Source organism: Watersipora subatra, chromosome 10, assembly GCF_963576615.1.
Source record: "Watersipora subatra chromosome 10, tzWatSuba1.1, whole genome shotgun sequence".
Taxonomy (NCBI): domain Eukaryota; kingdom Metazoa; phylum Bryozoa; class Gymnolaemata; order Cheilostomatida; family Watersiporidae; genus Watersipora; species Watersipora subatra.
This window is the reverse complement of record NC_088717.1, coordinates 11,781,821-11,809,537: the sequence shown is the minus strand read 5'-3', so window position 1 is coordinate 11,809,537 and position 27,717 is coordinate 11,781,821. Positions and strand designations below refer to the sequence as shown.

The 27,717-nt window shown below is 35.6% G+C and overlaps 1 protein-coding gene across 2 annotated transcripts in view; it reads left to right on the top strand.

Annotated features, from left to right (window-relative positions):
• The first annotated feature begins 14,533 nt into the window (after positions 1-14,533).
• Positions 14,534-27,717, top strand: part of LOC137406626 (C-Jun-amino-terminal kinase-interacting protein 4-like) — a 70,238-nt gene continuing 57,054 nt past the window's right edge. For both annotated transcript variants that reach the window (XM_068093236.1, XM_068093237.1), the window contains exons 1-6: positions 14,534-14,663; positions 15,195-15,674; positions 17,669-17,789; positions 21,904-21,974; positions 23,769-23,860; positions 25,357-25,550. In XM_068093236.1, coding sequence (XP_067949337.1) covers positions 15,357-15,674; positions 17,669-17,789; positions 21,904-21,974; positions 23,769-23,860; positions 25,357-25,550 — 796 coding nt within the window. In that variant the 5' untranslated portion in view covers positions 14,534-14,663; positions 15,195-15,356. The remainder of the gene's footprint in view (positions 14,664-15,194; positions 15,675-17,668; positions 17,790-21,903; positions 21,975-23,768; positions 23,861-25,356; positions 25,551-27,717) is intronic.

Below are 27,717 nucleotides of genomic sequence, written 5' to 3'. Positions count from 1 at the left end.
ATATTCAGTTAGCAGCAGATTTCTCATTTTTAAAACTTGGCAATAGCTGGACAGACAGAAATACAGAAGTACACACAGATAAACGGACAAACATTGAGATTTATATAAATAGTTACATAAACAATGTAGGCCCTATACATGAAAAGTTATACATACATGTACATGTATGTATAATTTCTATTGGCTACAATCATCAATCATTTTTGTTACGTGTCAAAAGAATGGAAAAATAAATGAGGAAACAGAAGTCACGAACTATTGAATGAGCTGAACAACAGGCTTTAAAAGTTGGTAATCTAATAGTATTGAGGAGTATTGTCCCATGCCATTCTTGAGAAACTTTGCTATCAAGTGTGAGCAAACCATCAAAAAGGAAAAGGGCTCTAGTCCACAAATGTTCCCTTGAATTTACTTCTACTCTGTTGTACAAGCACCCTTCTAGAATGTTCCCTTGAATTTACTTCTACTCTGTTGTACAAGCACCCTTCTAGAATGTTCCCTTGAATTTACCTCTACTCTGTTGTACAAGCACCCTTCTAGAATGTTCCCTTGAATTTACTTCTACTCTGTCGTACAAGCGCCCTTCTAGAGGAGGCAATCAAAATCTTGATAATAATATCTGTCCTTGATACCGAAGAGTGAATATTGAGACATTTTTTAAATAGTAAAATTTGCTTTCTATAATACATGGCCTACATTTTTTGTTTCCAAAAATCAAGAATCAGTCTAGTTGTGCTTAGATGGCTATTGAGATTCACTTTTGCCTTAACATGCGCCCTTCACCTTGTCTTTTATTTTACATGTGTCAGCTTACAAGGGGGTACAGAGATCAAATCCTCTGTGATACGGATTTGTCATTGCTACCACTCGCTATAGCTGGACAGACCGAATCACAGAAAACAAAGTAAAAATCATAAATATGTTGTATTAATAATAGCAATTATTGCATAGAAGTGTGCGTATAAAAAAGGTTACTGTTCTACCAGAAACTGTGCATCAAAACTTTGAATATGATTATACTGGTACCTCTCGATACTGGTACAAATGTAAAAAATGAGATATCGTACTGTCTTTTTTGACCAATGATATAAAGCTCCCCCCCAGGATTGGTTACGGCCATCATGTGGGCGAGGTTAAATGATCGAACTCTGTTGGGATGAACCCGAACATGGCACTAGAACAAACAAATATGCTGAATAAAGCCCCTTGTAAATTTACAAATATTATAAACAATGGTGGTTATTTTACTGATCTGTTAGTTTCATTTTGTTGTCAAATAAATATAGTTGCCCAATATTGTCACCGTTACAATCAGTCAGTTGCCATTTACAAGCATTCGTGGTATTAATAGTCGCCATTGTGAAAGGGCCCAAATTTGGTTTTAAATTTAGATTTTGTGTATAAAAACTACACTGCACAGCTTTGCCTGCTGTCCCATCTTATTGGCTAGGTCAAACAATGTGACAACGATGGAAGATTTTGTCATTTTATGGTATAGCGGTGGCAAAATATTAATCAAAAACTAGAGAAAAAAGGCGGTTGTTCGAGTGATTTCGAGTAAATTATATTTAACTTTAAGCATATATTAAGATCCTAGGAATCTCAAAATTAGTAAAAAAAATATAGAAAATTTGAAATGTTTTATTTTTCATGGATCCATTTTTTTGGTTAAGTATTTTTGGTACACTGTAGAAATTTGAGGTTTGCTGATTCATGGTTTGTTATCTACGATCGACGCATATTTGCATTAAACACCTAGACCTAATAAGGCAACGTGACCACCCCGGTAGAATTGTGTTAGCCTCGAAACCCAGGCTAGCACAATCCTAACAGAGCACAATCATTAAACCCAGTCCATATGATAGCCATCGCCAATCCTTGGGGGGGTTATATCATTGTGGTACCTTGTGGAAAACATATTGTAAAATATGACTATTGATTACCACAATAAAGATTGCTCATATATATTGGTCTGACCAAATGAAGAGAGAATGTCGAAGCTCTTCCTCTAATTGCCCGCGTGAGAAGAATTGACCTTGACCCCATATATAGTAATTGAACCTTATAAAAAATGTTTTTAATAAGCGCGTTGTAACGCGTGGGTGCATTGCTAAAACAATTAGTGTATGGATATGGTAAATTATAGCGACATATATCATTAAGTCTTGTATGGCTCAGTGGTAGAGTGCTTAGATTTTCTAGTTGTGGTAATGATCTCCATGATTTCAAATCCATCAGAATGTGGAATATCATTTCCAACATTTTAATATATTTTTATGTATATAAAGATGTATTAAAGTATATTATATATAAATGAAATATATAGATATAGATATATTAAAATCTTGGAAATGATATTCCGCGTTCCGATGGATTTGAACTAATGGAGATTGCTACCAGAAGTGGAACATATAGATAAATATATCTATATATATACATATAGATAGATATATATCTATATCTTTAGATTCAGCATAATCTTTTGGATATAAATACAGAAATCTAGATAAATATCATGACTTCTTGATATTGGCTGCAATGACATTTTGAAATGTAAACAAAATTGTGCATTGGTTTCCGGTTCTCAAACTTCACCACCAGTTTTCTCAGAACTAGGTTTTCGCACTAGTGGTAAACATGCATTTAGGTTATTGATCATAAAATCTGCTGTAATTAGGCTGGAATCAAATGTTTTTTTTGCAAAATAACTGAGAATTTTCTTCTTCTGCTAGTGTAGATAACTCTAAATCTTACACAGCCGACTTAACCATGGTTTCTGGGATCATGACCCATTTTTTCATTTTGCTCCAGTTTGCAAAAAACTTCTAGACATACGTGAATGCTAATGCTTGCTTTCTGTTACAGATCGCTGTCAAAACCATTCTACATTCTACTTATATAGATATACAAATTTGCAATTGAAAATCAAGTTGTAGCATTAATAGTATTTGTGTAGCATTGTTTGTAGCAGCATTGATTTTTGGAGTTCAAAATAGTTACAATATGAATTTTGTGAAAGAAAGCTTAAGTTTTAGATGCGACGATCGATAGAGCAGAAAATAAATGCTGAAGTTGCGCCGGATTAGTAAAACACGTGATGCGTGAATCAGCGTGATGATTAAAACCACTTCTAAACCAAATAAAATCATTCAAAAACACTTATAACTGAGTTTTGGAGGATTTTCAGTTAAGTAAAAAAAATCTGTGACACAGCGTGAAGGTTAAAATCATGCCAGATCATCATAAAGTTGCTCCCAATGGCTTACTAGATGTATTTCAAGTAATATCTCAACAAACTAGAACAATGTGTAAAGATCAAAACTGGTTCAAAATGTATTAAAACTAGGTACAAACACGTTAAAATTTATTAGGAAATGTCAGAAGTCATATTCACACATGCTTGAAAAAAAACTTCATCTGTATTAGCTTGGAAACAATTTAAACTTGGAAAGAAAATCACTAGAAACTTTAACAAACTTTTAAAAAAACCTGATGCAGTTTGTCCATCTTAGCCTTTTATCCTAGATTTACAACTATATTATTTATGCACTTTATTGATGGTGATGATGATGATGATGATGATGATGATGATGATGATGTTGATGACGATGATGATGATGATGATAAACTCTTTATTGATAAAATAAAATATGATATACAAGAATTAAACAAAAGCCTCTTTTTGCAGGCAAAGATGAAACAAAATTGTATGGTCTGATTATACACATTGACCTGAATAGGTAGAAATATATTACGTAGGAAAAAAGATAATATTATATACAATTAAAATGGACATGTTTACTTTGATTGTTAATGTTTGGCAATGCTGAGTGTTTGGCAAAATTTTTCCATAATCAAGATTGTCCTGGGTGTTTGGCAAGAATTGTCCTGAGTGCTTGGGTTGACAGTAAAGTGTTAGTGTTAGTCGAGTTAACGCCTGACCAGGGCTATAATAGTATCGTCTGCTGTCATGCGAACATGAGACGACAGGTGAATTGCAGGAAGTGTATTATGGAGTCTCAACTATTTTCTGTTGGCTGTGTGCGTGCGTGCGCGTGCGTGTGTGATCTATAGCATCCTTGTAATCTACACATATATGGAGGTAATGGTGAGCGGATTCGTCTTCTTCTAAACTAGTGCAAGTTGGACTGTAACTCAATCCTGATCTGAAATAGAATAATTGGAGTCTGCTTTGATCATTTGATAGGCTGAAAGGTTTTCTCTTTCAGTAGTCAGTTTCATTGGTTATTTGAAGACATGATCTTGGTGTAGAGTTTAGAAAAGGCCATATGGACAAGTCCCATCTCTGGTTAGAACTGTCCATTGTCATTTCCATTTTTTTCTACACAACTGTTGACATATGATATATGACATATGACAACTTTTGATATATCATTTAGGGATATGTCTTTGATTGGCACTGAATGGTTGAATTAGTTTTATGATGTCTGTTATAATAGCTACTGCTATTGGGCTTTTCTGGGTGCTAGTAAGCTCATCCAATTGGTTAGGTTTTACCAATCCTCTCACAATCATCATTCTTTCCTTCATGTATAATAGTTTAATTGAAAGAATGTTAATCAGTAGGTGTCGCTAGGCAGTTGTAATAGGCTTCTAAAAGGAGCTTGATGTATGGGTAGAGCGAGACTTTGTAGTTGATGTTCCAGAATGAGGCCCCATAAAGTGCTTTTGGCAATATAATTTGAATAAATATTTTCCTGGCAGTTTCACAGTTGAGGCCAGCGTAGATTAATGGTTTCAGCATATTGAATCGCTGTGTTAGACTTCTTACGCTGGAGCAGTGTTGTTTTACAAAGGAGAGTTGATGGTCAATGGTAATACTTAAAACTTTTGATGTGGAAGACAACTGGATAGAGTTCAAGTTCATGGTTGGAAGAGGGATGGTTCCATTAAACACTACAATTTCTGTTTTTTGGTAGTTGACTTGCAGTTTCCATTTTGCCATTTATGTTTCTATAATTTGACCGTTGTTTTGCAGCATTTTTTTTAATTCAGCGTCATCTCTCGCAGACATCAGAACAGTGCAATCGTCTGCATACTGAAGAGATGTTCTTTCAACTTCAGATAGCATGTCTCTCACATATATAATGAATAATAGGGGAGATAAGACACTCTCTTGTGGTAGGCCTATATTGCAAGGCGGTGCTGGGTGAATGTAGTTGTTTACTTTGATGTTTATTTGGCGGCCTGTAAAGAAGGAGTAGGTTAAAACAAGGAAATTGCCATAAATTCCAAACTCCTGTAATCTGTATAACATCTCCTGATGTGAAACTGTGTCAAATGCTTTCTGGAGGTCTAAAAAAAGAGCTACACATGTCAATCTCTTTTTCACATTATGTGTAGCTTTGGTGAGCAAGCTGAGGAGGTAAGACTGTGTACCCCTTTCTGCCGGAATCCATATCGGGTAGTTGGAACGAGAGACCAATGTTCAATTAACAAGCATAATCTCCATTCCAGAATTCTTTTAAGCGTATTACTAAACTAAGAGCTGATAATAAAAGAACGATATAAATATGTCTCTCTGTAATCGTTTTTTGCTGATTTTTAAAGAATGATGACTTGATTAGAGTTGTTTCATGCCCATTTGTGAGTTTTTATGATCTTGTTGAAGAGACAGTGTAGCGCTATTAGGAAAAAGTTTGTTCCTTGTTTGAGCATTTTTGGATGGATACCATCATAGTCCGGACTTTTCCCTGACGGCTTAAGCTCCTGCATAGCCTGTTTGATTTCATCCATGGAAATGGTGCTATTGAGCTGACTCACATGATCATTGTATTTAGCGTTTTGAGAGTTGACGGGATCAGGTGGACCATTGTAGGTTAGAGTGCCACATTCATCAAATATAGTATTGAACAGGTGTTCTGCTTTAGATTTGCCGTCCCTGAGCACTTCATCTTGTGATCCAAGAATATCCCCAACATTGTGTTCATCTTTCTTGTAAAATGTAGATTTGAAGTCTTTCCAGAAACTTTCAGAACTGTGATAATTAAGTCTGCTAGCTTTGCATTCTAGATGTTTTTGTTGTGCAATTGATAGCTCACTTTTAAACAGATGTTTAATTCAATCCAGCTTGTTGCTATTTTTATAAGTGGAATGATAATTGTACCGTGATCTAGCTTGTTGAAGTTGGGAAGACAGCTTGGAGAGCTCTTCATTCCAGTAGGATTATTGTGTTTGTTTTGTTTTTGCTGACGAGACATGTAACTTTTTAGTTTCAAACAAAGCTTTCTTTAGGATTTCCCAAATGACAGTTACATCAGACGTTGTGGAGAAGTCAGTAATGTGCTGCTCACACATTGTTTCTAGGGTGCGACTGAAAGAATACAATCAGTGTTGTTCCATTTGTATATAGTCTTTTTCTCGGTCGATGATAAGCATATATCGAGCTCTGTTATGATCAGTACGAGACCCCTATGTGGGACACCGGTGAAAAGTTCAACAGTGTTATCAAAATATTGATTCTTGACATAGCGAGTGATGTCTGTAGAAGCGACAAACAAATTAATGAAGCTTGAGTCATTGTCACATAGAAACGTTGGGCTGTCATGTTTGTAGATAACCTCAAGTCCCACTTCCTGTGGGAACTCAAAAAGGGTGACACTTGGTGAATTCTGACCATGATCGCCCAAAGTCTCGTAGCAAGCATTGACATCACCAATCAAAAGGATTCCATCAACTTTAAATGTTGCCATTTCGTCTTTCAATTTTGCCGTAGCTCAAAGAATTTCCTCAAGTTTTGTGCTCTTTTTGAGTGGTGAGTACACTGAACAAATATAGAGCAATGTGTGCCCATTTTCGCTACAGTGACAAGCATGTCTGCTGAATGGGGCTCAAGGTCAGAGTGTCTGGTGAGTTGTATGCTGTCTTTCGCTAACAGTATCGCCCTTCCTTGATAAGGGTTGGTCAAATTTGGCTTGATGATGCTTCTCATATTTGAGAATACACCGATGGGGAGTTAACTCAATTTTGTTTCTGATAGATACATGTTATCGTCTTGTTTTCACTTCACACAAACTATTCTAGAAATTTTATGGTGTTTTGGAACATACTGTTGTTAATTATTTGACATATTTTAACTGCCATTTTGAAGCTCGTTATGATGTTGGGTGATCTAATTTTAGCGCTTTTCTGTAGTTGCAACAATTATTGTGTTGGTTGGAATTGTGTTTGCCATTGCAATTTCTACATTTTGGGGTTTCAGTACAAATTTTGTGTGAGCCTTCATCAATGTTTTTGCCACAATGGAAGCGTGCTTTTGCACGGTCACATCAGCTTTGGGAGTGCCCGAGCCTCCTACAGTTTGTACAGTGTCTAACGTGTGAGCTCCGCTCTAGTTGTTCTACTCTAACATATTGGTTTTGGCTTCCTAGTTTTAAGTCATCATGTATGGCTTTTTTTAGGTCCTCCGACGTTTTGGAATAGACACGGTTCTTAGTTTTTGTTTCAGATGACTTTTGGTCATTCTATAAAATGATGTGCCCTCGAATGATTTGTGTAGGTCATTCTAGAGATTAGTGTCTTCCATGTCAATAGGTACCCCTTTGGCAACACCGATTGTGTTAGCTCGTTTCTTAGACAGCGCTTTTGCTTTTGATGACTCAAAAAGCACATCTTCTGGCCATTGGGTAATCAAGTTCTTTCTCATCTCTTTGGTAGCTAGTTGAATCAATAGCTTACTTATGTTGTGGGGATAGTGGGTAATAAGGTTGATTATTATTTTGCTATCAACATGCTTGTATATTTCTCTTCTGACCTTATTGTCAGAAGTGGTTCTGCTGATGTCTTTTATGTCTTTGATGACCGCTACTTTGTTTGCCTGGAAGAATATTCTCCCTGGTTTGTTTGTTGTATGTGGTGAATTTTGTGTGGTTGTAGGTTGTGTAATATTTCTGCTCTTTCTCCTGTTACTTACTTAATGCCATTCATTGTCTGACTCATAATGAGATTTATTTGCTGTCGAGGAGGATTGTGAATTGGTATATTCTGTAGTGGTGGTGGGCACTTGATGACACGGTTGCTGTCTGTTTGGCATTAAGTAACTGATCTTTGGTCCAAGAATGGCCTTCAGTTCTCTGTTCTCTTTTTCTAGGGACTCAATGCATTTTGACATTGTTTCTGTACTTTCCTGGTGTTCAGGATTCATTGACTCCAGTTTCTCTTCTAGACATTGTATTAGGGACATGGCGGTAGAAATGGATAATTGAGTGATATTGTTAGTGGTTTCATAAGTGATGTTGCTGAAGTGATGTCACTTTTTTCAGTTCCTTGGTAAGATGGTTTTTATTGAGGTGCTTGACTGTGGAATTTGGCCCGATGGACTAGTTAGAGTTGTTTTATATCATTTGAGGCTCGAACTGGTTGTACGCATCAATTGGGAAGAGTTTGACAGCTTCTTTGAAAGGAGTTGACATTTTTCTGCGATTTAGCTGACTTGGAGTGAGTAAGAGAAATGATTCTCTCTAAATTCTCAAGGGAATATGGCATACCCATATTCCCTTGAATGAATACTGTCCCACTGCTATATACATTTATGCATAAAGACCTTTTAGAGTCCCCTAACTGCATCCCATTTTGGATATCAGTTGGGTAGGTTTTTCCATATTCTCTGTAGCAAATTTTTCCAACTTAAAAAATATTCTGGGTGACAGTAGGCAGCCACACTTTCATGGTGTTGAAATGTTATAATTTCCTTAGCATTATACATATATATCTTGAAATTTTTTGCCACTGTACATATATCTTTACCATCTTTGTAGTAGCTACTTTTTATTTCACGGAAGGCCTTGTTGAGTGCAACCATTATTGTTGTGCATATTTCTGTACAATCTGTTGAGTTTTTATCAAGATGGTATCGCTGGGATAATAGGCAATTGAAAATGTTTATTGACCAGTACAAGATAGTTTGCATGAATCTTTGGGATCTGTGAGACAAGCAAGATGTTTTCAGGTGATGCAAACAGGATGGTTGTGGGCCCATATAGATATTCATTCATGAATTTCTCAGTGGAAAGTTTGCATGAGCAAACTATGGGATGAAATGAGTTTGTTATAAAAATTAGTAATCCGCCATTAACGAATGGCTACATAGCATCCGAGAAAGACTTCCCACCATTAATGCACAAGAACAAACTCTATGAAAGGAGTGGTGACCATGAAAAAGACTGTGGGGGAATAACTCCGAAGAATTGTCTTATTTTGATGCTATCGGTCTCATGGATGTCAGGCTCATCAAGGCGCTTCGGACACCCGGCACAGAAAAGCATAATAGACCGATAAAAGGAAAACGTGACTTAGGCAATATATATAGAGAAGGGACTTCAGGGACAGGGGTTGACCTAGAAAATATAAGAGACGCCATGTATTAAGATTTTTACGCAGTGAACAATCTATCATTTATTTCTCACCATTCATTCATTGGAAGACATTTTTTATGTTCATGGTTACATGTCAAAATATTCTAAGTTTCTGTTATAATTAATCATTAGTGGTTTAAGATTACTTAAACAATATTGTTTCTGTTTTTGTTCTACGTTTTCTCGAGATAAGATTTTGTAATTAGCACTTTTTATTATCGAAATATGTCTTATTGATTTTTTACAATTACTGTTCGCTACCCAGTATATGTAGAAATTTCTGGGCTTTTTGTTAGTGTTTAGATTGTTACACTACAATGGCTCATTGTCTAGCAATAATTTTTTATTGTTCTGTATGTGAAAATTCTTAGAAACTCGGCAGTCAGCAAAACTATATGATTGGTCGGTTTGAACGATAACCGTCAAGCTCTAGGCCAGTCGCTTATGTAATATAAGTATTGCCAATAATCTTTAGGCAGTTCAGCTTGGGTTTGATTCTTGAATTAAACACATGATTAGTGTTACTATAATAAAGTTGTTATTGATGGAGAAATATCGTTTATAATCATCACTAACAGCAAGCTCACACAAAATTACTACAAATAAATTGGCTAATTAAATAATTATCCTTACAAGAGTTGTGTTCCCTCTATTGTTGGTTTCAGCAGGTTGTAAAGTCAGCAGCGTTGGTTTCAGCGCACTCTGTTGGTTTCAGAACGCAAGTGAGTTGGGTTCAGCTCCCTCCTGTTGGTTTCGGCAGGTTGTACAGTCGGCAGCATTGGGTTCAGCGCACTCTGTTGGGTTCAGCAGAGCACAAGCAAGTTGGGTTCAGCTCCCTCCTGTTGGGTTCGGCAGGTTGTACAGTCGGCAGCATTGGGTTCAGCGCACTCTGTTGGTTTCAGCAGAACACAAGCAAGTTGGGTTCAGCTCCCTCCGTTTGATTTCGACAGGTTGTACAGTTGGCAGCGTTGGGTTTCCTCACTTCCGCTCAGCAGAGCAGAAGTGAGTTGGTTTCAGTTCCCTCCTGTTGGGTTCAGCAGGTTGTATTGAAGACAGTGTTGGGTACAGCGCAAGAAATATGTTAGCAATATAACGAAGATATTGCTGCGCAGCACCAAGCTGCTACGATGACACACCAACCTCCACCACCACGGCAATACACGCCCACAGCAGAATGCTGTCACCGATCTCACAGCAGTACAAATCTGCCAACTCATACCTGCCAACTCTCACGCATTGGGCGTGAGACTCACGCTATCACCCCAAAGAACAAATGAAAATGCGTGAGAAATGCGTGAGATTTTTGCCCCAATTTCCACAATTTTATATATACTATCATTGATACATCAATTGCCCCAAAACCAAATCTCACGCATTGCACCACTCTTGGGTTGGCAGGCCTGTTCAAGAGGGATGTAACATCCCGTAAAGAAGCCATGCTACTGTATTGAAATAACAATCTGGCAAACTGGCTCTCTAAAACTCGTCTATGAGTATTTTAGAAGGATTTCGCTTTTAGATGCATTTTTAATCATCACGGTGATTCACGCATTACGAAATTTATTAAACCCGGAAGTTGCGTTCTCCTAAACCCTGACTTCGAATTTCTAGTTGTCAAGTTCACACCTACGTGTACTTTTGAACAAGCTCTTTTAAAACAAAATTTTTTTAAAATAAATTTTAATTTGTTTTTTGTGTAAATATTATTTTGTAAGCACGCTCAAAGGTTTTTAATTACTAACTCTACTAAAGTTAGTTTCAAACGTAGGACTTAACGTGTTTCCGGTACTGAAGCGTATTACTTTTGATTGAAGCAATTGCGGGAGGGTTTTTTGGCGCCCGTCAATATCTAGCCTGTCAGAGCTAACTCTAAGTGCTTTGCTAGGTGGCATTTTTCTTTTCCTAATCGAGTCAGTCGTGCTCAAGCTTGTTGTAATTTGTCAGTAGTTGCAGTGGTGCGATCTCTAGACACTATCTAACAATGGCTGCCAAACAGAGGATGAAAGTGGCTAGTGATAAGCATCAAAAGAATATTACATCTCGAGGAAATGTACCAAAATCACTTGTAAGGGTCGTTCGTCTTTTTATCGTAATTGATTCTTCTAATAATCTAATCATTAGAACATTTTTGCTCTAAGATTTTGCCATGTACGGCGATGAGTAATTTTTTGGTTCAGTAACGGTGTAGTGTAACAGTTTACTTTTCTGTCTATTAGTTATCAATCGATATCTCAAATTGGTTGTTTCCTAATAACACAATGATGTCAGTATCGCCGTAGCATTTCACGACGAGTTCTCGTATTTGTAAGAATTTTGTTTTGAGCGTCATGCAGCTAAATCTTATGTACAATGTCAGGGTTCTCTAGCTGATATCATAGACGAGCCGCTTATTTTTCTGATTGCTGTTTTCAAACAGGGCTCACAAAATACCAGGTTGCATGTGTTGATTTTCTGGTTTTACAGTTGAATAAAGAAGATGGCTCTTCTGTCGGACCTTGGCTTCTTGGACTATTCATTTTCGTTGTATGCGGTTCAGGTATGTTAAACGTCTTGCAGCATAGGACGTCAAGCTTCATGCAAAATTATCTTTCTGTCATTTTTTGGTTTAACTTAAGTTCTATTTTTTATAAGATCAATCAGAAGTCGGCCTAAAAAATCCGTTGTTTCATTTTTGGGTGGCTCATGTTTCGTAGAGAATATATATAATTTTATTATAACCATTGTTTAGGTCTTCTGTATAATTTTCCTTGGCGGCTTTTTTTGTTAATTTGCCTTTATAATCTCACTTTTGTTACAATTACTATTCTTTATTGTACCTGAGTTGAATTGAGTCAAAATTATTTGCCAGTTATTAATTCTGTTTGACATCTTGTTTAGCATACGCAGCAACGTCGTAGGCATATATATATATATATATCACCTGAGGTTTTCTTTTAATGAGTTTACACACAAGTTTATATAGCAAATTTTTTGTCTGTTTTTCAGATTTGCTATTTACTATTGGCTAGCTTACCATAAAATTTGTTCTGATGTATTCTAATATGAAAGTTCTTTGCATTTCATGCAGTTTCATGTGCATGATCTTCACATACGTTTGAAGGACCTGTTGGATCATGTTCTGATGAAACAATTTGTCAACATCATGTTATTAAGCAGAGTTTTTTTAATGTATAATTACTAAATTTCAGATCATTTTAAGTTTCGGTTTTCAAAAATCAATTTCGTAAGGTTTTTTATCTAATGCTTTGTGGTCGAATTATAAAGGCTCATTACTTTTCATTCAATCACCAGTTTTTTCATTTCATATTTGATGGATAGATTAAATAAGAATAAAATACATTTATTAGACAACGGTTAGAACAGCGATTGAGCACGTTTAAATGGTCAAGCAGCAAATGTAACCTGAAAATCTGAGACGTCATTAATGAAAACTGTCAGCTTTTTCAACTGGTATTTTATGTAAAAATGTGAATTATTTATTTTGATTAGCCAGAAGTTGGCTTTTGTCATTAGATTGTTGAAATATTATATTAAAGCTCTATTTCAATACCAAAGAAGTATTTTACAATGCATGATGTTGTCTGTTTGTAGCTGTGTTCCAAATCATTCAGAGCATTCGAAGTGGCTACTAACTCAACCACGCTACTGGGCACATAATTCTACTCTAAACTTTGCATATATCCATTGATTTGCTTGCATAGATTTCTAAATAAGGCCATATCTATGCGTTGATGTTGCTACATCTGCAATACATTCACAACTTCTCTATGGTCTCTATTATGTGTAGTTATTGTAAGTTCGCCACTACTACACCACTATTTTATTTATGTAAGAAACTTGTTCAAGCCCATATACATTTTATTATGTTGCATTGTCTATGACAGATTATTTTTCAGTTATGCATGACAGTATTGTATATTGATTGGTGGTCACGTTGGTTGGTTATATTGGAGTTATATGAAATATATCCTCCTTGAAAATAGTAATCTGCTTTTGTCATATCCTGAGAAAAGACAGGTGGTACAAATATGTTAGCATCATATACAAAAATGTATTCTGATCAATGTGTGTTTGAATAACTGTTTCAAGCTGTTTCAACATTCTCAATGCTTGAATTGTGTATTCATGTTGACGTCTGATGGTGCTTTCCCCAAGTCAGAACGATAATACTAAGCAATTTATCACCAACAGCTACAATAATTTTTTGCTAGTTGGACGTATTGCAATGGTTGATACATATTTTTCCTGCAGTCTAAATTATATAACTGCAGGCTGTTATACTTCGTCGTTATTTGGTAATGAAATAATTTTGCGGATTAGATGAAGTTGTCTGTTCTTTTTTTGTCTAGGCAGCTTGAGTAGGAATTACTACGGTAAGGTCAGTACTGAATTAGTTATCTTTTCCGTTTCTTCTAGTTGGATATTTTGGGCTACGCTTGGCTGCTTCTCAATAATCGTCTAAACGCATCACAATTATTGTGCATAGACATCGTGAATTTAACATGCGCGTCTCAGAAACAATCGTGACCTGACCGAGCGTATAGCTCATGGTGTATACGTACCTGAGTTGAAGACTGAGAGTTTACACTATAACGTCATAGCCAAAGCCTGTAGCCTTCACCCTCCAAAAACCCATTTCAAAAAGTCGCTAGGATTCCACAATTCTACTTTTCTATTTTTTTGTTGGTGACTCCCGTATATTGAGAGTTTTCCTTTTCTATCTGTTGAAAAAGATAACTCCAAAGTTATATACAACGTAATTAGTAAAATCTGTTTTTGAATACTAATTAATGTTTTAATTATTATTAAAATTTATATTTATTTGCTAGTTTTTATTTATATAAAAACCTCTATTTAACATTTATTTTAGCACTAGTTCTAAGCTTCAAAAAGTGTTAAAAGAAATTCAGTTCAATGCTAGTTTATGCAAATTTTCTGAACGCACGCCGCCACAATACGTAAGGCTCTATATAAAACGATGTTTACATGATTGTCTTTACTTTTCTACGTTCTACTCGGACGTATACAATGCTATCAAAAGTATATGCTTTTCGACGTCAATTGTGAATGAGCGCAGTTTAATTATCGTTAACATTGGGCTAGTCTGGTACAGCGAAAAAGTAAGGGGCGCACTGCGCTCTATGTATAAAGCCAAGAAGCAAACATCGATTGGTACGATAGGGCCAGTGAAGACATCGTGTAACACCTGATATTTACAAAGTTGCACAAATATAATTTTAAGCCGAATCCAAAATTTTAAATTCAGTTCTTTATTCGATGAGATCAAAGGTAAGACCGTCTTTACGTTTCATACTACGAAGTTTTTATTTTATAAATTGACACAAATTATCACTATAATATGGTTGGCATTAGCGGACTTCTAGGAGTGGGATTAGGAAGTAATCATTGCGTATGATTATGTCCAAATGTTTTAAAGTTGACGCGCATTTACATGACTATTTGTGTACTATTGTTAGATAACTTACTACATAATAACTACAAACATTTTAGTGTATTTGGCTTAAGTGATAAAAAACGTTTTCTCATGGTATCAAAATTGCTTTCTGGAGTATAACTTTGCCATGTTGCAGATTTCATTATTTTTTAAGTTGAGAAAGAGATTTGCTTGTAATTTTTGGTGTATTTAAAGATTAGGTTGCATTTTTATGCTTGCATTACATAGGCAATTGTTGACTGTTTTTTTTATCAACGTAGAAAGCTTTTTTAATAACGCTCTGTCAATATATGAGTTTAATAATGAGTGATTAAATTTGCAGGTTCATTCTAACAACACTCCAACTACCATATTTGTGTTTGTAGTTTGAATCTCATCACACATAGATGGTACCCAACTTAACAATTAAGCGAATGTCTTGTAGCTTATTTCCTATCAGTTTGTCCTTTGAGTGGCATCCTTTTAATTGTTAATCAACCACTCCTAACCATTTCATCCCTCAACTTCCCTCAATCCGAAGCACTATCATGGAAGAAGAAACCTTTGGCGATTTTAACAGTGATTCGCTGTATGATTCACACAACGAGTCAATGGACACAATGTCAGACATGGTACAATCAATGGCTACTCAGATATACGCAGAATTTGAAAGACTCATAGAAACATACGGAGATAGTGTTGTGGAAGGCCTGATGCCCCAACTTGTGGCTATCCTAGAAAATTGGGATAAAGTTTTCAAAGAAAAACAGAATGTTCAGTTGGATCTTGACTTGGCTAAGGAAGATAATGACCAGCTTTTAGCACAGTACGAAAGAGAGAAACAACTCCGAAAGGCTGCTGACCAGGTTATTATATCATTTGTTCATTGCAGTTTGCTAGGTTATCTACTCAAGGCTTGGATATTGCTGATCATGGTAGTTGCCCGAATGTTTCAAACTTCATCAATAGTTATAACTAGCACTGTAGTTCTCTAGGGATAACCGTATTGGACTAGTAGGTCTCTGAGGTTCATTTGGTATTGATCATTCCCGTCTTGGATTTCTTCTACACTGAGTATATCTGTGAACTCATTGCTTCAGAACAATTGCATTTTAGATACAATGCATTCTGATGAGCAGCATTTCACATGACAATGCTATTGATTTTTTAGGCCTTCTGGTACTCTATATTCCATATTTGCTCTCATTAACCACCGACTACTTCAATCTTTTGTCTAGTTATTGATCACTAACTAGCAAAGCAAGGAACTTGTTGGGTGTATGAGATAGTCGGTTATAGGCTGCTTTTTACCGATGCAAAGGCATAAGCCTTTCTGTAATACAACCAACCTTGATTTTTTTAAAGTTTCATGATTCTCTAGCATAAAACTCTTTTGAAATTTGAAAAATCATCTTTTATAAAAAGTATTTTCTTAGCGATTTCACTGGAGTCCCAGTTCAAACTGCTGTCATGCTGTAGGTTATGGATCCTTTACATATTTTATCCATGTCATTTACCTTTTGGATTAACTTTCTAAATAGATATTCTGGTATAAGGTAGTCGATTAACTAGGCTAGTCAGCTCATGTATGAGTTTGTTGATCAGCATAAAGTTCACGACAGGTCATTGCTTTGTTTAAAGAAGTTATGAGAACTTCAGTAATGGTTAGTGTGTGTGATTTGCATCACACCTCTTCAATGTTTTTTCAATGGATTTATATAGTTGATCAAGTTTGTACTCTATCAGGAATTCTATAGTCATGTACCAATGCTATGGTTAATTCTGGTTGGCATATATAACTATGCAATAGAATTTTTTATTTCAAACTGTAATTTGTTTTGTAATTTGCTTGACAGAATCCTTAAACTCGTCAGCAGGCTGAAAGAATAATAAGTGTTTCAAGCAAGTCTAACTGATCGAATGTAGGAAAAGTGGTATCTTCACATGCGATTTAAATTTGTTCTGTAAATTATTAGGTAATAGGAAGTTTTTATAAAGTAGAAACACTTTTTACCCTAATGGGTTCCAAGCACCTTAAAAATCAGACATAAGTTTTTGATAATTTGAAAAAATGCATCAAAACCTGTAAGAAATACATATTGGAATTAAATTACTACACATATATTAATATAAAAATGAGAGTAACGCATACACAAAAATAAAGTTTATATGAATTGCGGCTATATTTTTAGCAAGATCAATCAAACGTGTTCCTTTTTCATATTTTTATACCATCTCTTGTTTTGTTTGTATGTGCAAAACAACTCTCTTCATCTCACCACTTTTCTCTGTCACTTTTGTGGGGTCCAGTGCGAATAGAACTTAATGCACACATTCAAAGTTGCAATAAAACTAACAAAAGCTGACAGAAAACTGTCTGAACACTTGATCTTTCACTGAATTGCATTAGCGTGAGAGTGAGATTTCGATGAATCTCACGAGCCAAAGAGAAAATGAAGGAATTTGAGGAGTTGTGAGTATAAGATAGTATTTCATACCCTGAAATTTCTGATTTACTAAGAGGCGATATTTTTTTTCTTTGAAAGCTTTTAAAGACTGTTAAAAAGTGTGTCACAACTTGAAAATTGTTGTATCTAGAGCCTTACGCGAGTGTAGGTGCCACTGTGTTTTATGAAAAGGAAATATATGTAAGTCTCAATAGAACATAACACCTTTATTGGTCTTTTAATATTAAGAATTTTAAATAACTCAAATATTCACTTGTTTAGCTGAATGAAATTTGCTTAACAATTACAGTGTTTATATTTCTATAGTTTCTGTAGTTTCTTTTAGTTGTAAAACTGAATAGGAAAGGTCTGAACTAAGTTTGGTTCATGTCCTCATGGCCCTGTCATTGCAGCGTAACATGGAGACGGAGGATGTCATCGAAGAGCAAAAGAAAGTCTTACAAATAGAGCTCGATGAGGCTAACAAAAACTGCAAAATATTGGAAATTAAATCCAGAAATTACCAGGATCAAGGTAAGTTCTATTTTATCTCGCGTCGTTTTTTATTCGAGTGCCTAGTGCATAATGTCAGTATGGTTATCCGCTGTTGTGTCAGCATCTGGTGGTTCTCCTACTATGTTTCGTATCAAACTTGATGTTCGGATTTCTATAATATATTGCCAGTGTAGCATTAGATTTCTAGAAGACTCGAGGATTTGTAGTGACTTTTTCAGCATGCTGTTGGATCGAGGTTGGAATATTGCTACACTCTGGTCAGCATGTAGTAGGACTTCAGCCAACATTTTGTAAAACCTCGGTCAGCATGTCATCAACTTGGGTTGGCGTATAGTTGAATTTCAATCGGCAAATAATTGGACTTTGATCAACGTAGCGCAGAATTTCAGTCGACTTTTAGAAGTTGGTTAGCGTATTGGACTACGGTCAGCATGTCGGTGGACTACGGTCAGCTTGTCGGTCAACTCTGGTCAGTATGTTGGTTGGTTACGGTCAGTATATTGGTGGATACGGTCAGTATACGGTCAGTATACGGTTATTCTGCTAGCGTATCGTAGTACTACCCTCAGCCTATTGTTCTGTTACCTTCAGCATGCTGCTGACATACTGTCAGCATCCCATTATCCTAAAGTCAGCATGCGATGGTAGTCTTCAGGGGATATATAGCCGTAAATATGGGAGATCAGACTTATGTTTCAAAGTTGTTCTCAGATAATTGATTAGGACTAGAAATGCTAGCAGGAGGCCTGATCAATCAATAGTTTGCTTTTCCTACTAAATGTATTAGGCTCCTAATCAGTGCATAATTTTATAATTTAGCGTCTAGCGTATGGAAAGTCGTCTAGCGTATGGAAAGTCGTCTAGCGTATGGAAGCAGGCCGGATTGTTCAGTAGCGTAGTGTGCTCTGAGTATTATCACTCCATGTATAAAGTAGAATATGTGCACCCCAGTACTACGCTTTAACATTTCCGGTTAATCATTTACTTTATTGACTGCAAATAGTGGCATTGTATTTTTTTATCATTGTTTGAACTGCTAACTTAACAGGAAGTCTTCTAGGCCATGTACACTTGCTGTACATTGATTAACGATGACAACAGTGAATAACAAACAAAGTTAATCGCTGTTTGTTTCAAGTAAGGTTACGTATCCTACAGTCTGAGTACTGTTACATGAATAGATGTCTGTATGGTGACCAGACTGAGGAAATATTGTGAGTGGCATCCTGGGTATAATCATAGTTTCTGTGTCAGTTTCATCTATAAAGTCTGGTTTTCTTGCATTTTATAAGTCGTTGAGCGGCTCACAAATCTACACCTATAAATTTCAGAGATGGCTGAAATATTATCAGCTCCTTCATCAAGAGGTAGCAAACACATTTAGCTGGTTCACCCATTTCTCTCTTGTCTTCTACTTTGTGTTTTCTTATGGTCATCATCGACATTGCCAAGGCCAACGCTATTTGCATTTATATTCTGGCAATATTTTGCTGTTGGAGGTAGAAACTGAATTCACCTCCGCTTATCATGCAATGAGTTGTGCTCATAATTGTGTTCATCTTCCTAATTCTTATGTTTCTCGTATAACCCTCTGCTGCCAAAGTGTAGGTCAAACACTTCGGCAGCGCTATTTTCAGAGTCATCATTCTTACAGCTTAAAGTGGAATATTGAGCTGTTTACTACTTCAAATGACTTGACATTTATTGGTTAGCATCCTAGCATGTGTATAACTCTAGTTTATCACTAGGTAGCATTCAGACAGTATACCAACAGTTCATTCGAAAAGTGTATTTGTCCATCTTATGAACGTTCTAAAAAATATTTTCAATTCAAAGGTTTTTTTTATCTATATTAGCCAGTATGAATGCGTTGGAAATTCAGCTTGAATGATGTAGAAATTTTTTAAACTCAAAGGATATGTGTTTTCAGTCGTCATGACCAGGTTTAGTATCCAGAAAAAAAACTGAACATTTAAATGTGTTCTGACAAAGTTAAGATGCTTTAAGAGTATTGATAGCTAACATAAATGTTAGGTGTTTGACCTTATAATGTATCCAGATACAACGGTTTAACATTCAAACTGTTTTTACTCTCTATGAGAATAATTTTATCCGAATGCGAATGATCATAAATTTATGTTGCCTATATTATTAAGACTCATGATGAAGTTGGTCTCATCTGGGAAGCCTAACGTAAAAAACTGTAGATGTCTCAGACTTGATAGTTTTTATAGTTTCATTCTTTTTCGTTAAAGAAAAGCTCGGGTCTAAAAGGTAAAATATTGAGTGATAAAATATTAGTTCACTATTATTTAACTGAATATTTATTGTTAGAATGAATTTCAACAATTTATAAATGTTCTAAATTGAACATCTGAGGGGTCTTGCGAACATTTCTTTAAAGGTTGACTTGCAACAAAATTCACATTACAGTTATTTGGTATCAAAAGATTCACCATGTCTTACTCTGTTGTGTTGTAGGTGCAAAATATTTGGAAATGTGATTACAAGCTCTTAAAAGCTCAAAAACGAACAGTTAATCGCAGCCACACGAGACCATCATAGTTTGGATTCTTTTTCCAAAACGGCTCAAATGTGACGTAGTTGTGGTAGATGGTTTCTGTTTACACTTTCATGCAACCTCATTCGTCGAAATATTTCACAAATATACTTCATGCATTCAATAAAACCATGTCTATTGTTCTTACGCGTCTGTTTATTGTCATTTTAATGCTGTCACTTTTAGCAGTGATATCTTATAACTTACCGTAAAAATTTGTTTCATTTTTTAGTCTTAGCTTGAAGGAGTACATATCATTGTCTGATAATCCTGATGAGCCTGTTGGTCATTTGTGATAATCGAAAAGTACTGCAGAAATTATTTGCGTAGTATTGGGTCACATGATCAGATTACGGCTTGCCGATTAGACCAAACCGAAACAAAACTGTAAAGTTGCGAGCATCTATATTTGATACGGGTCTTCGGTAAAACCCGAAGTGTTTGTCATAAACTATTGCTATGATAAGTTTTATATTGCCCTTTCAATTCACGGGAGCACATTACGTGACAAGGCGATAACCAAATTTCATGACTACGTCGTCGAAATAAAGAGATTTCAATCTACAGCGGCTTTTCGTTTTTGAGCTTTTAAGAGCTTGTAATCACATTTCCACATATTTGGCACTTACAACACAACAGAGTAAGACATGGTGAATCGTTTGATACCAAATAACTGTAATGTGAATTTTGTTGCAAGTAAACCTTTAAAGGTCTTTAGTTAGTTTCAAAAGTTATGAAATTGCTGGATAGTGGTGTGATTACCTCAGCCTTTGACATGAGTTGCTGGGTAACCATGAGGAGGCCTATGATGATTTGGTCAGCGATTCAATTTGCTGACAGATGCTTTTGATGCTTTGGAAGTTTTAGCCTCTATACACATGATTATCTAACTAGCTAGCAATGGAGTACTATAGCCTACACTACTGTTATCTGCTGGAGGAGGTCTCCAAAATTAATTATAGCTACCAATAAGACCAAGTTTTGCTATAAACAAAGTCTAAGCCGAAGGCCTAGTTATAACCTATGCTCTTACGAGACAAAAATATACTTAGTAGCCTGAGTTCCGATGACCCAAAAATTAGGCTATAAGTTGAGCTTTGAAGAAGCAAATGTTTAACTACTGCTTGAGGTTTTGTGAGTCAAAGTTTTAGATGTGGTCTGAACTGCATTGAACTAAAAGTTTAGTTATAGCCTGAGCTTTGATAAACCAAAGGTATGGCTATAGCTTTAGCTCTGGCAAAACAGAGGTTTAGTTACAGCGTATACTCGAATGAGCCAAAGGTTAGCTTATAGTTCGAGCTCTAATGAAACACGTTCAACTACTGCTTGAGGTCTGGTGAGGCAATAGTTTAGCTAATGCTGTATAGCCTTAGCAAGACTCCTAATTAACTTGGACTATCCATTTGTGGTGTTTGACAAATTTCTTGTCACTCAAAGCATTCGTAGCAAAATTTAACACGTAGCAACGGATGTGTTTGTCGTGTCTACATGTGAGTATCTGCAGGATAGGCACCATATAACAATAGTACAAGTTGTTTTGTACAAGTTTCAATCATACCCTTTCTTTTATAGTCTCGAGGTTAGAAGAGAAGGAAGCAATACAAAAGGCTGAATTTGAAAAGCTGCATGACAGATATACAGAGGTCAGTCGCTCAGGAAATATGTAGAATTAGGTCATTCAGCAGACGGTAATATTTTAGGAGTGTTTGTAGGTTGGGCTGGAGCAGAGTTGAGGACGAATTCATGTTGTGTCTTATTTGTGTAAGTCTTGCAACTGCATGGATAACATTTGGGGATGCATGGTTTGCATATGTAAGCAAATCTCGACATCAAAATTATTTCATAGTATTTGCTATATATGCCGTAACCTTTGCATGTTAGAGCAAATATATTTTATTAGGATACATTGTGTTTTGTTTAATTAAACAGAATATTTACTATACAATATTTACATTTGCCTTAAAAAATTAAGGTAAATGCTCCCAAATAAACACATATTGAATTGCAAGTAAATGCATTGTATACACTTTTATTAAAAACTAAATTTGAAAGTCTAAACTATATGTAAAAACTAAATTTATAAAATATTAATCAGTAAAAGGAGGTTTTTTGTTATTGTTACTTACTTTTGTTACTTACCTTTGTTACTTACCTTCGTTACTTACCTTTGCAACCTGTAAATGGAAGTATAGGATTGCTACTACATAGCTTTAGTAATTGAGTGAGTGTGCAAGGGCAGGATAACTTACTCTAATCTAGACTAGATATACGTGTAGATAGATTTAAATTAATACACGGTATTTTTGTTAATTTTGGTATTTTATTTTTAATTTTTTACTAGCCTTTCTACTTTCATTTGCTGAAATGCAATATTGTTGAAAATTTTAGTTGTCTTATGTTGGGAGTTACTTCCCATGTCCAGACAAGTGCTTGCTCTAGTTTATAATTGCAATATGTCAAAACATTTGGATGAGGCGGTGATAGGAAGCTGAGGGTCGACTGTACTGATATTTAAGACTATTACTACAAATTCATTGAAATATTAAGGTGTTATACATATTAGATGTGTAAGCTTGTAATATGTTGTGTGAACATGATTGAGGCGGGAATTAGCCGTCTTGTTTAAATGAAAGTTTACTCAAATCTTGTTTAGATGTGGCTCCAAAAATGCAAATAATATTCATTCGTCCAACCTGGTTTTAATATTATTATGTTTTAATATCATTAAAAATTAAAGAAAATAAATCAAATAGAAGATATGAATTTTTCTTATGAATACACTTGCCCAGTGAGATCCCTCCGCGAGCAACGTTATCATAGAAGTCATTGCGGTACACTGTTTCCTGTTTTGTGAAGTTTAAAGGTAAAAAGTGGTTGTGACATTCTTCATCATGCCTCTTATACACCCTCGGCCCTCCAATTGTCTAATGAACCTAAAAAAGAGGATATGATAGAGATAGGAAATAGCAGGCAAAATTAGTTTCCATTCCATAGATTTTTTACTTTTCAGGGGATGCTGTTACCAATCACTAAATAAACTGAATCCCAAAGTATAGATTTATAATCTACCATGCTGCTTGGTAAAGCCTTCCCTTAGTATTTACTGTACAATGCACTTTATACAGACCCTTATCCTTTGAAAAATAAGTATTTTACCTTCAGAGTTGTCTGCCTATGAACATATTTTTGAGTTACTGTCTATTTCGTTTAAAGGACGAAGGGTTTTAGCTGAAACTAGGGAAGGTTTGTTGTATTTGCTGATGATTTATATATACCTTGCACCATTTATATTTGAGGTCATTTCTGTAAAATATTGAGACCACAACATTTACCCAATCAGCTGTACCCTTCTACACAACTTATTAAGTTCACAGGTTTGATTTTTGTACCTCTACATTTTGTGTAATTTTGTTTAGTTTAACATTGCTTGGTTACAGCTGTTTAAGAGTCATGTGGAAAGGATGGAGAAGACGAAAGCAATGATGTCTAGTGATAAATCTGATACAGATTTAACACCTTTGGAAGAAAGGTTAGAACTCTTCCAGTTTTCGGTCATTTATTTTCTCTTTCAGTTTTTACAATTATACCAAAACTGCAAAGTAAACATTTTTGCTTACAAGCAGTTTTTGAACTGTTGCCTACTGTGTACCAGTTGGTATCAATTGTTCAGATTAAACCATAAATGCCACATACAACATTTATCATAGTTTCTTGGTAAATCAGACACGCTGATTCCGATTTTGTACTCAATATAAAGATTAGTCCGCTAATTTTCAAAGTTATGAAGGCTTTTTTAAAGCAATTCAATATCCTTCTCGAAAACAACACAATCGGCATAACAAGCTCTGCCCCTAAATATGTGACATATGCTAGCTTTTTAGGAACGGAAGTTAGCGATGTTTAGTCCGAGTTATAATGATAAAGATGGGTGTCTTAAAACCCATTATTATCTAAATTCAGCCTTCAAAATAATCCCAGTCTTTTCTGAAAGGTAGATAAGCTATTTAACATTGCATATTTAAAAATGAGCTCAAAAAATCGCGATAACAACGCTAGCTTGTGATATAGTCGCTCTCTTTTGAGCTTATTTTTCTTGGCGTTTAACATATTAAACATATTGTAACAAGCTACGAGCAATTTTAAATAGTTTATTTACCTTTCACAAAAGATTTTGCAGGCTGAATTTAGATAATAATGGGTTTTAAGACACCCATTTCTATCATTCTAAATCGGACTAAACATTCCTAACTTCCATTCCTAAAAAGCTCGACTACGTCAAGTATTTATGGGCGGAGTTTGTTATGCCGATTGTGTTGTTTTTGGGACTGATATTAAAGCACTATAAAAAAGCCTTCATTACTTTGAATGTTAGGGGACCACGGTTTATTTTGAGTACAAAATCGGAGTCAGCGTGTCTGGTTTACTTAGAATATACGATAAAAGTTGTACGATAAAAGTTGTGCGAGGCAATTATGGTTTAATCTATCATGGATTGTTATCTAATCTGCCTGACATTAAAGCTTCATTGGTTTCGCGAAGACCAGCAGTTTGATGGATAGCAGCTTAATAATCTAATAGATGCCATGCTCCTAGATTTGTATCTATAAGAGGTCATATTTCTAGATTAGTATCTACATGTATAAGATATCACGCTCCTAGATTTGTATCTATAAGATGGTATACTCCTAGATTTGTATCTATAAGATGCTATACTTTTACATTTGTGTCTATAAGATATCATGCTCCTAGATTTGTATCTATAAGATGCTATACTCCTAGATTTGTATCTATAAGATGCTATACTTTTAGATTTGCTGTTCATATATGGCAATGCTAGTTCTCACACATCTAGTCGCTCGTTCAAATTGTTTTCATGTTGCATAGTTCGTTTTGAAACATTTGAGCAACATTTCAAATATAAACATTGTTTTCATTAGGCTTACAACTTGGGAAAGTGAATGATACAGCGGTCTCATGACAAAAACTTCTATTTTCAGGAGCTATAGAAAGCATTTCCTTTTTCAGGTTACATTCAAAAAATATTCACAGATCAAGTACGGGTGGGAACTTTGTAGCTCCTCCTTCACCGGAGAGCGGCGCCAGTCAATCATTAGATATAGCAGATGGAAGAACCAATCCTTCTCCGCCTGTCGATTTATCGACTCCTAGTGCGGAGGAGGCTAGTGGAGAAAGGTGCATTCAATCAGAGATTAGTAGTGGTAAGGTTGTAAGGCATTCGCTATCTTTCTAATTCTTCTTCGTTGTATTTGTAGAACCAAGGCTACAGTCACAGGTTGTACTTTTGTTATCACCAAGCCTTGGTTTGTTATGTTTCACAGAATATAAAATAGCATGTATTTTAATAGCAATCGTTCGTTTTAGTTACTTTCCAATTTTGCTATGTTCTTAATGGTAGCATGGAGCTGATAATGTATATTTGTTGTCATGGTAACACATTGACCTTCGTTGGTTAGCTAGCAAAGTTGGTTGTATTTGCAGCACTATTTATTTGCATCATCCTATGCATGTCCTAATGTCTCAGACTTGACCTTCGCTCAACCATACAGGGTATCATTCTGTTTGCCAACTGTTTTGTCAAGTACTGTAGTTATTCTTTTCAGTTTTATGAGATCCTTTCAAGCATATTAGTCTTTGTACCATTGCGCTTCAAACTGCATGTTTTTAACACCTTAGGCTAGGTTGTACCAAAATATTCATTGAAGTTCACACCTGACTATTAGACTGAACAGTTCATTAAGGTATTTTAATAAGCTGGAAGGTTATGACTCTTTGTTTTTATGGTTAGGTGCATTGTCTGGCTGTGTTACTCTAAGTTGAAGTTAGACAGGCTATTTGGTTGGTTTGGTTATGCGATTAGTTTAGTTTTATGGTTAGCCTAGGTGTTGCTGATTGAGAGCTGCTTAGCTGCTACAGAACTCTGTAGTTAGTGTAGCACTCTGTGAATGGTTTATAACTCTGTGAATGGTGTAGAACTCTGTGAAGGGTTTAGATCTCTGTCGTTGCTGTTAAACTCGGTGGCTGGTTGGCTGGTGTAGAACTCGGTGGTTGGTGTGGAATTCTGTGGTTGGTGTAGAACTCTGTAGTTAGTGTAGAACTCTGTGGTTGGTGTAGAACTCTGTGGTTGGTGTAGAACTCTGTGGTTGGTGTAGAACTCCAGTGATAGTTTAACAAGGAAGAGTTGTTCAGGAAATTGTTTGATTATGCTATCTATTTTACCAGGTTAACTACATGTTCTTTGCTGAGGTGCAGTTGTGTCCCTCCATTATGTTACTGCAAGTTTTGTGAGCTTACCTAGTACCGAAGGATTGTTAGTGCTTCTAAACATGAATACAAGAGAAGATAATTCTAGGTTTAGTGCAGTCAGAAGGTACCATTTCTCAGAGAAAGTTTTATGCCAGTTAAATGAGGGTAAATAATTTTTTTAAATTTAATTTCACTATCCAGGTTGTGGACAGTAGAAAATTCTAGTAGGCTTCTCTGTTTTTATGGACAATACTGTTGCTAGAAGCAAATGTCTGTTTACAACCATTTGTTGTTCATAATAGCCGTCTCCATTTTTTGTCAATCTCAATTTCAGTATGGAATAGGTCAATCAGAAGTTGTTCATTGCTTTTTCTCAATGAGTTGTAAGCTATCATTCGTTGCAGTGTGATAGTTTGATTAAAAGTTCTCATTTTTATTGAAAATGGGTCTCCAGTTATTACTTACGGTATAAAAAAGGTCAAAATTTATTTGTGCCTCAATACAAATAGGTCAAGAGTCGTCAGCCTCCAAAGCAGATAAATGGACAGATCGTTAGTTGCCTTCACTTCCTTTTTGGTTCTGTGCTACTGTTTGTTGCCCCATACAACTATATTGGTGATAATTATATGTTTCTGTATATTATTCTTTCAGCTCTTAGAAACAGTATGTACAAGAATGATTTCTATTTATGCTACACTTTTCCCAGCATAGCATGTACACATATTTCTGTTTGTCCAGTTATGTTTGTAGTTCAGCGCTTCGTAGCTATGTGGCCTTTTATTTACTCTGAAACCTACCTCAGCTATTCTGACGCTTTCCTAAATTATAACCTATTCCTTGATTTCATTAAGCATCCTTCAAAATATTATAATATCTTATTTACAGCAAATTAAATTTGTTTTAGCTGAAGCTAGCTATATAGCTTGTAGCAACTCCTCCATAATTCAGCATGCTCGGAAAAGTTTCTTGAGGCTTCAAGCGTATTTAAATTCACTTGATCAACGCTGTCATCTTTCTAGCCTATGAGCTTTTGATTTTGTCTTTTTGCTGATCCTTGTAGTCTACTACTATGTTTTAAGCTAACTAAATGTTCTGCCAAAAGAATATTGCTAGAAAATCTAC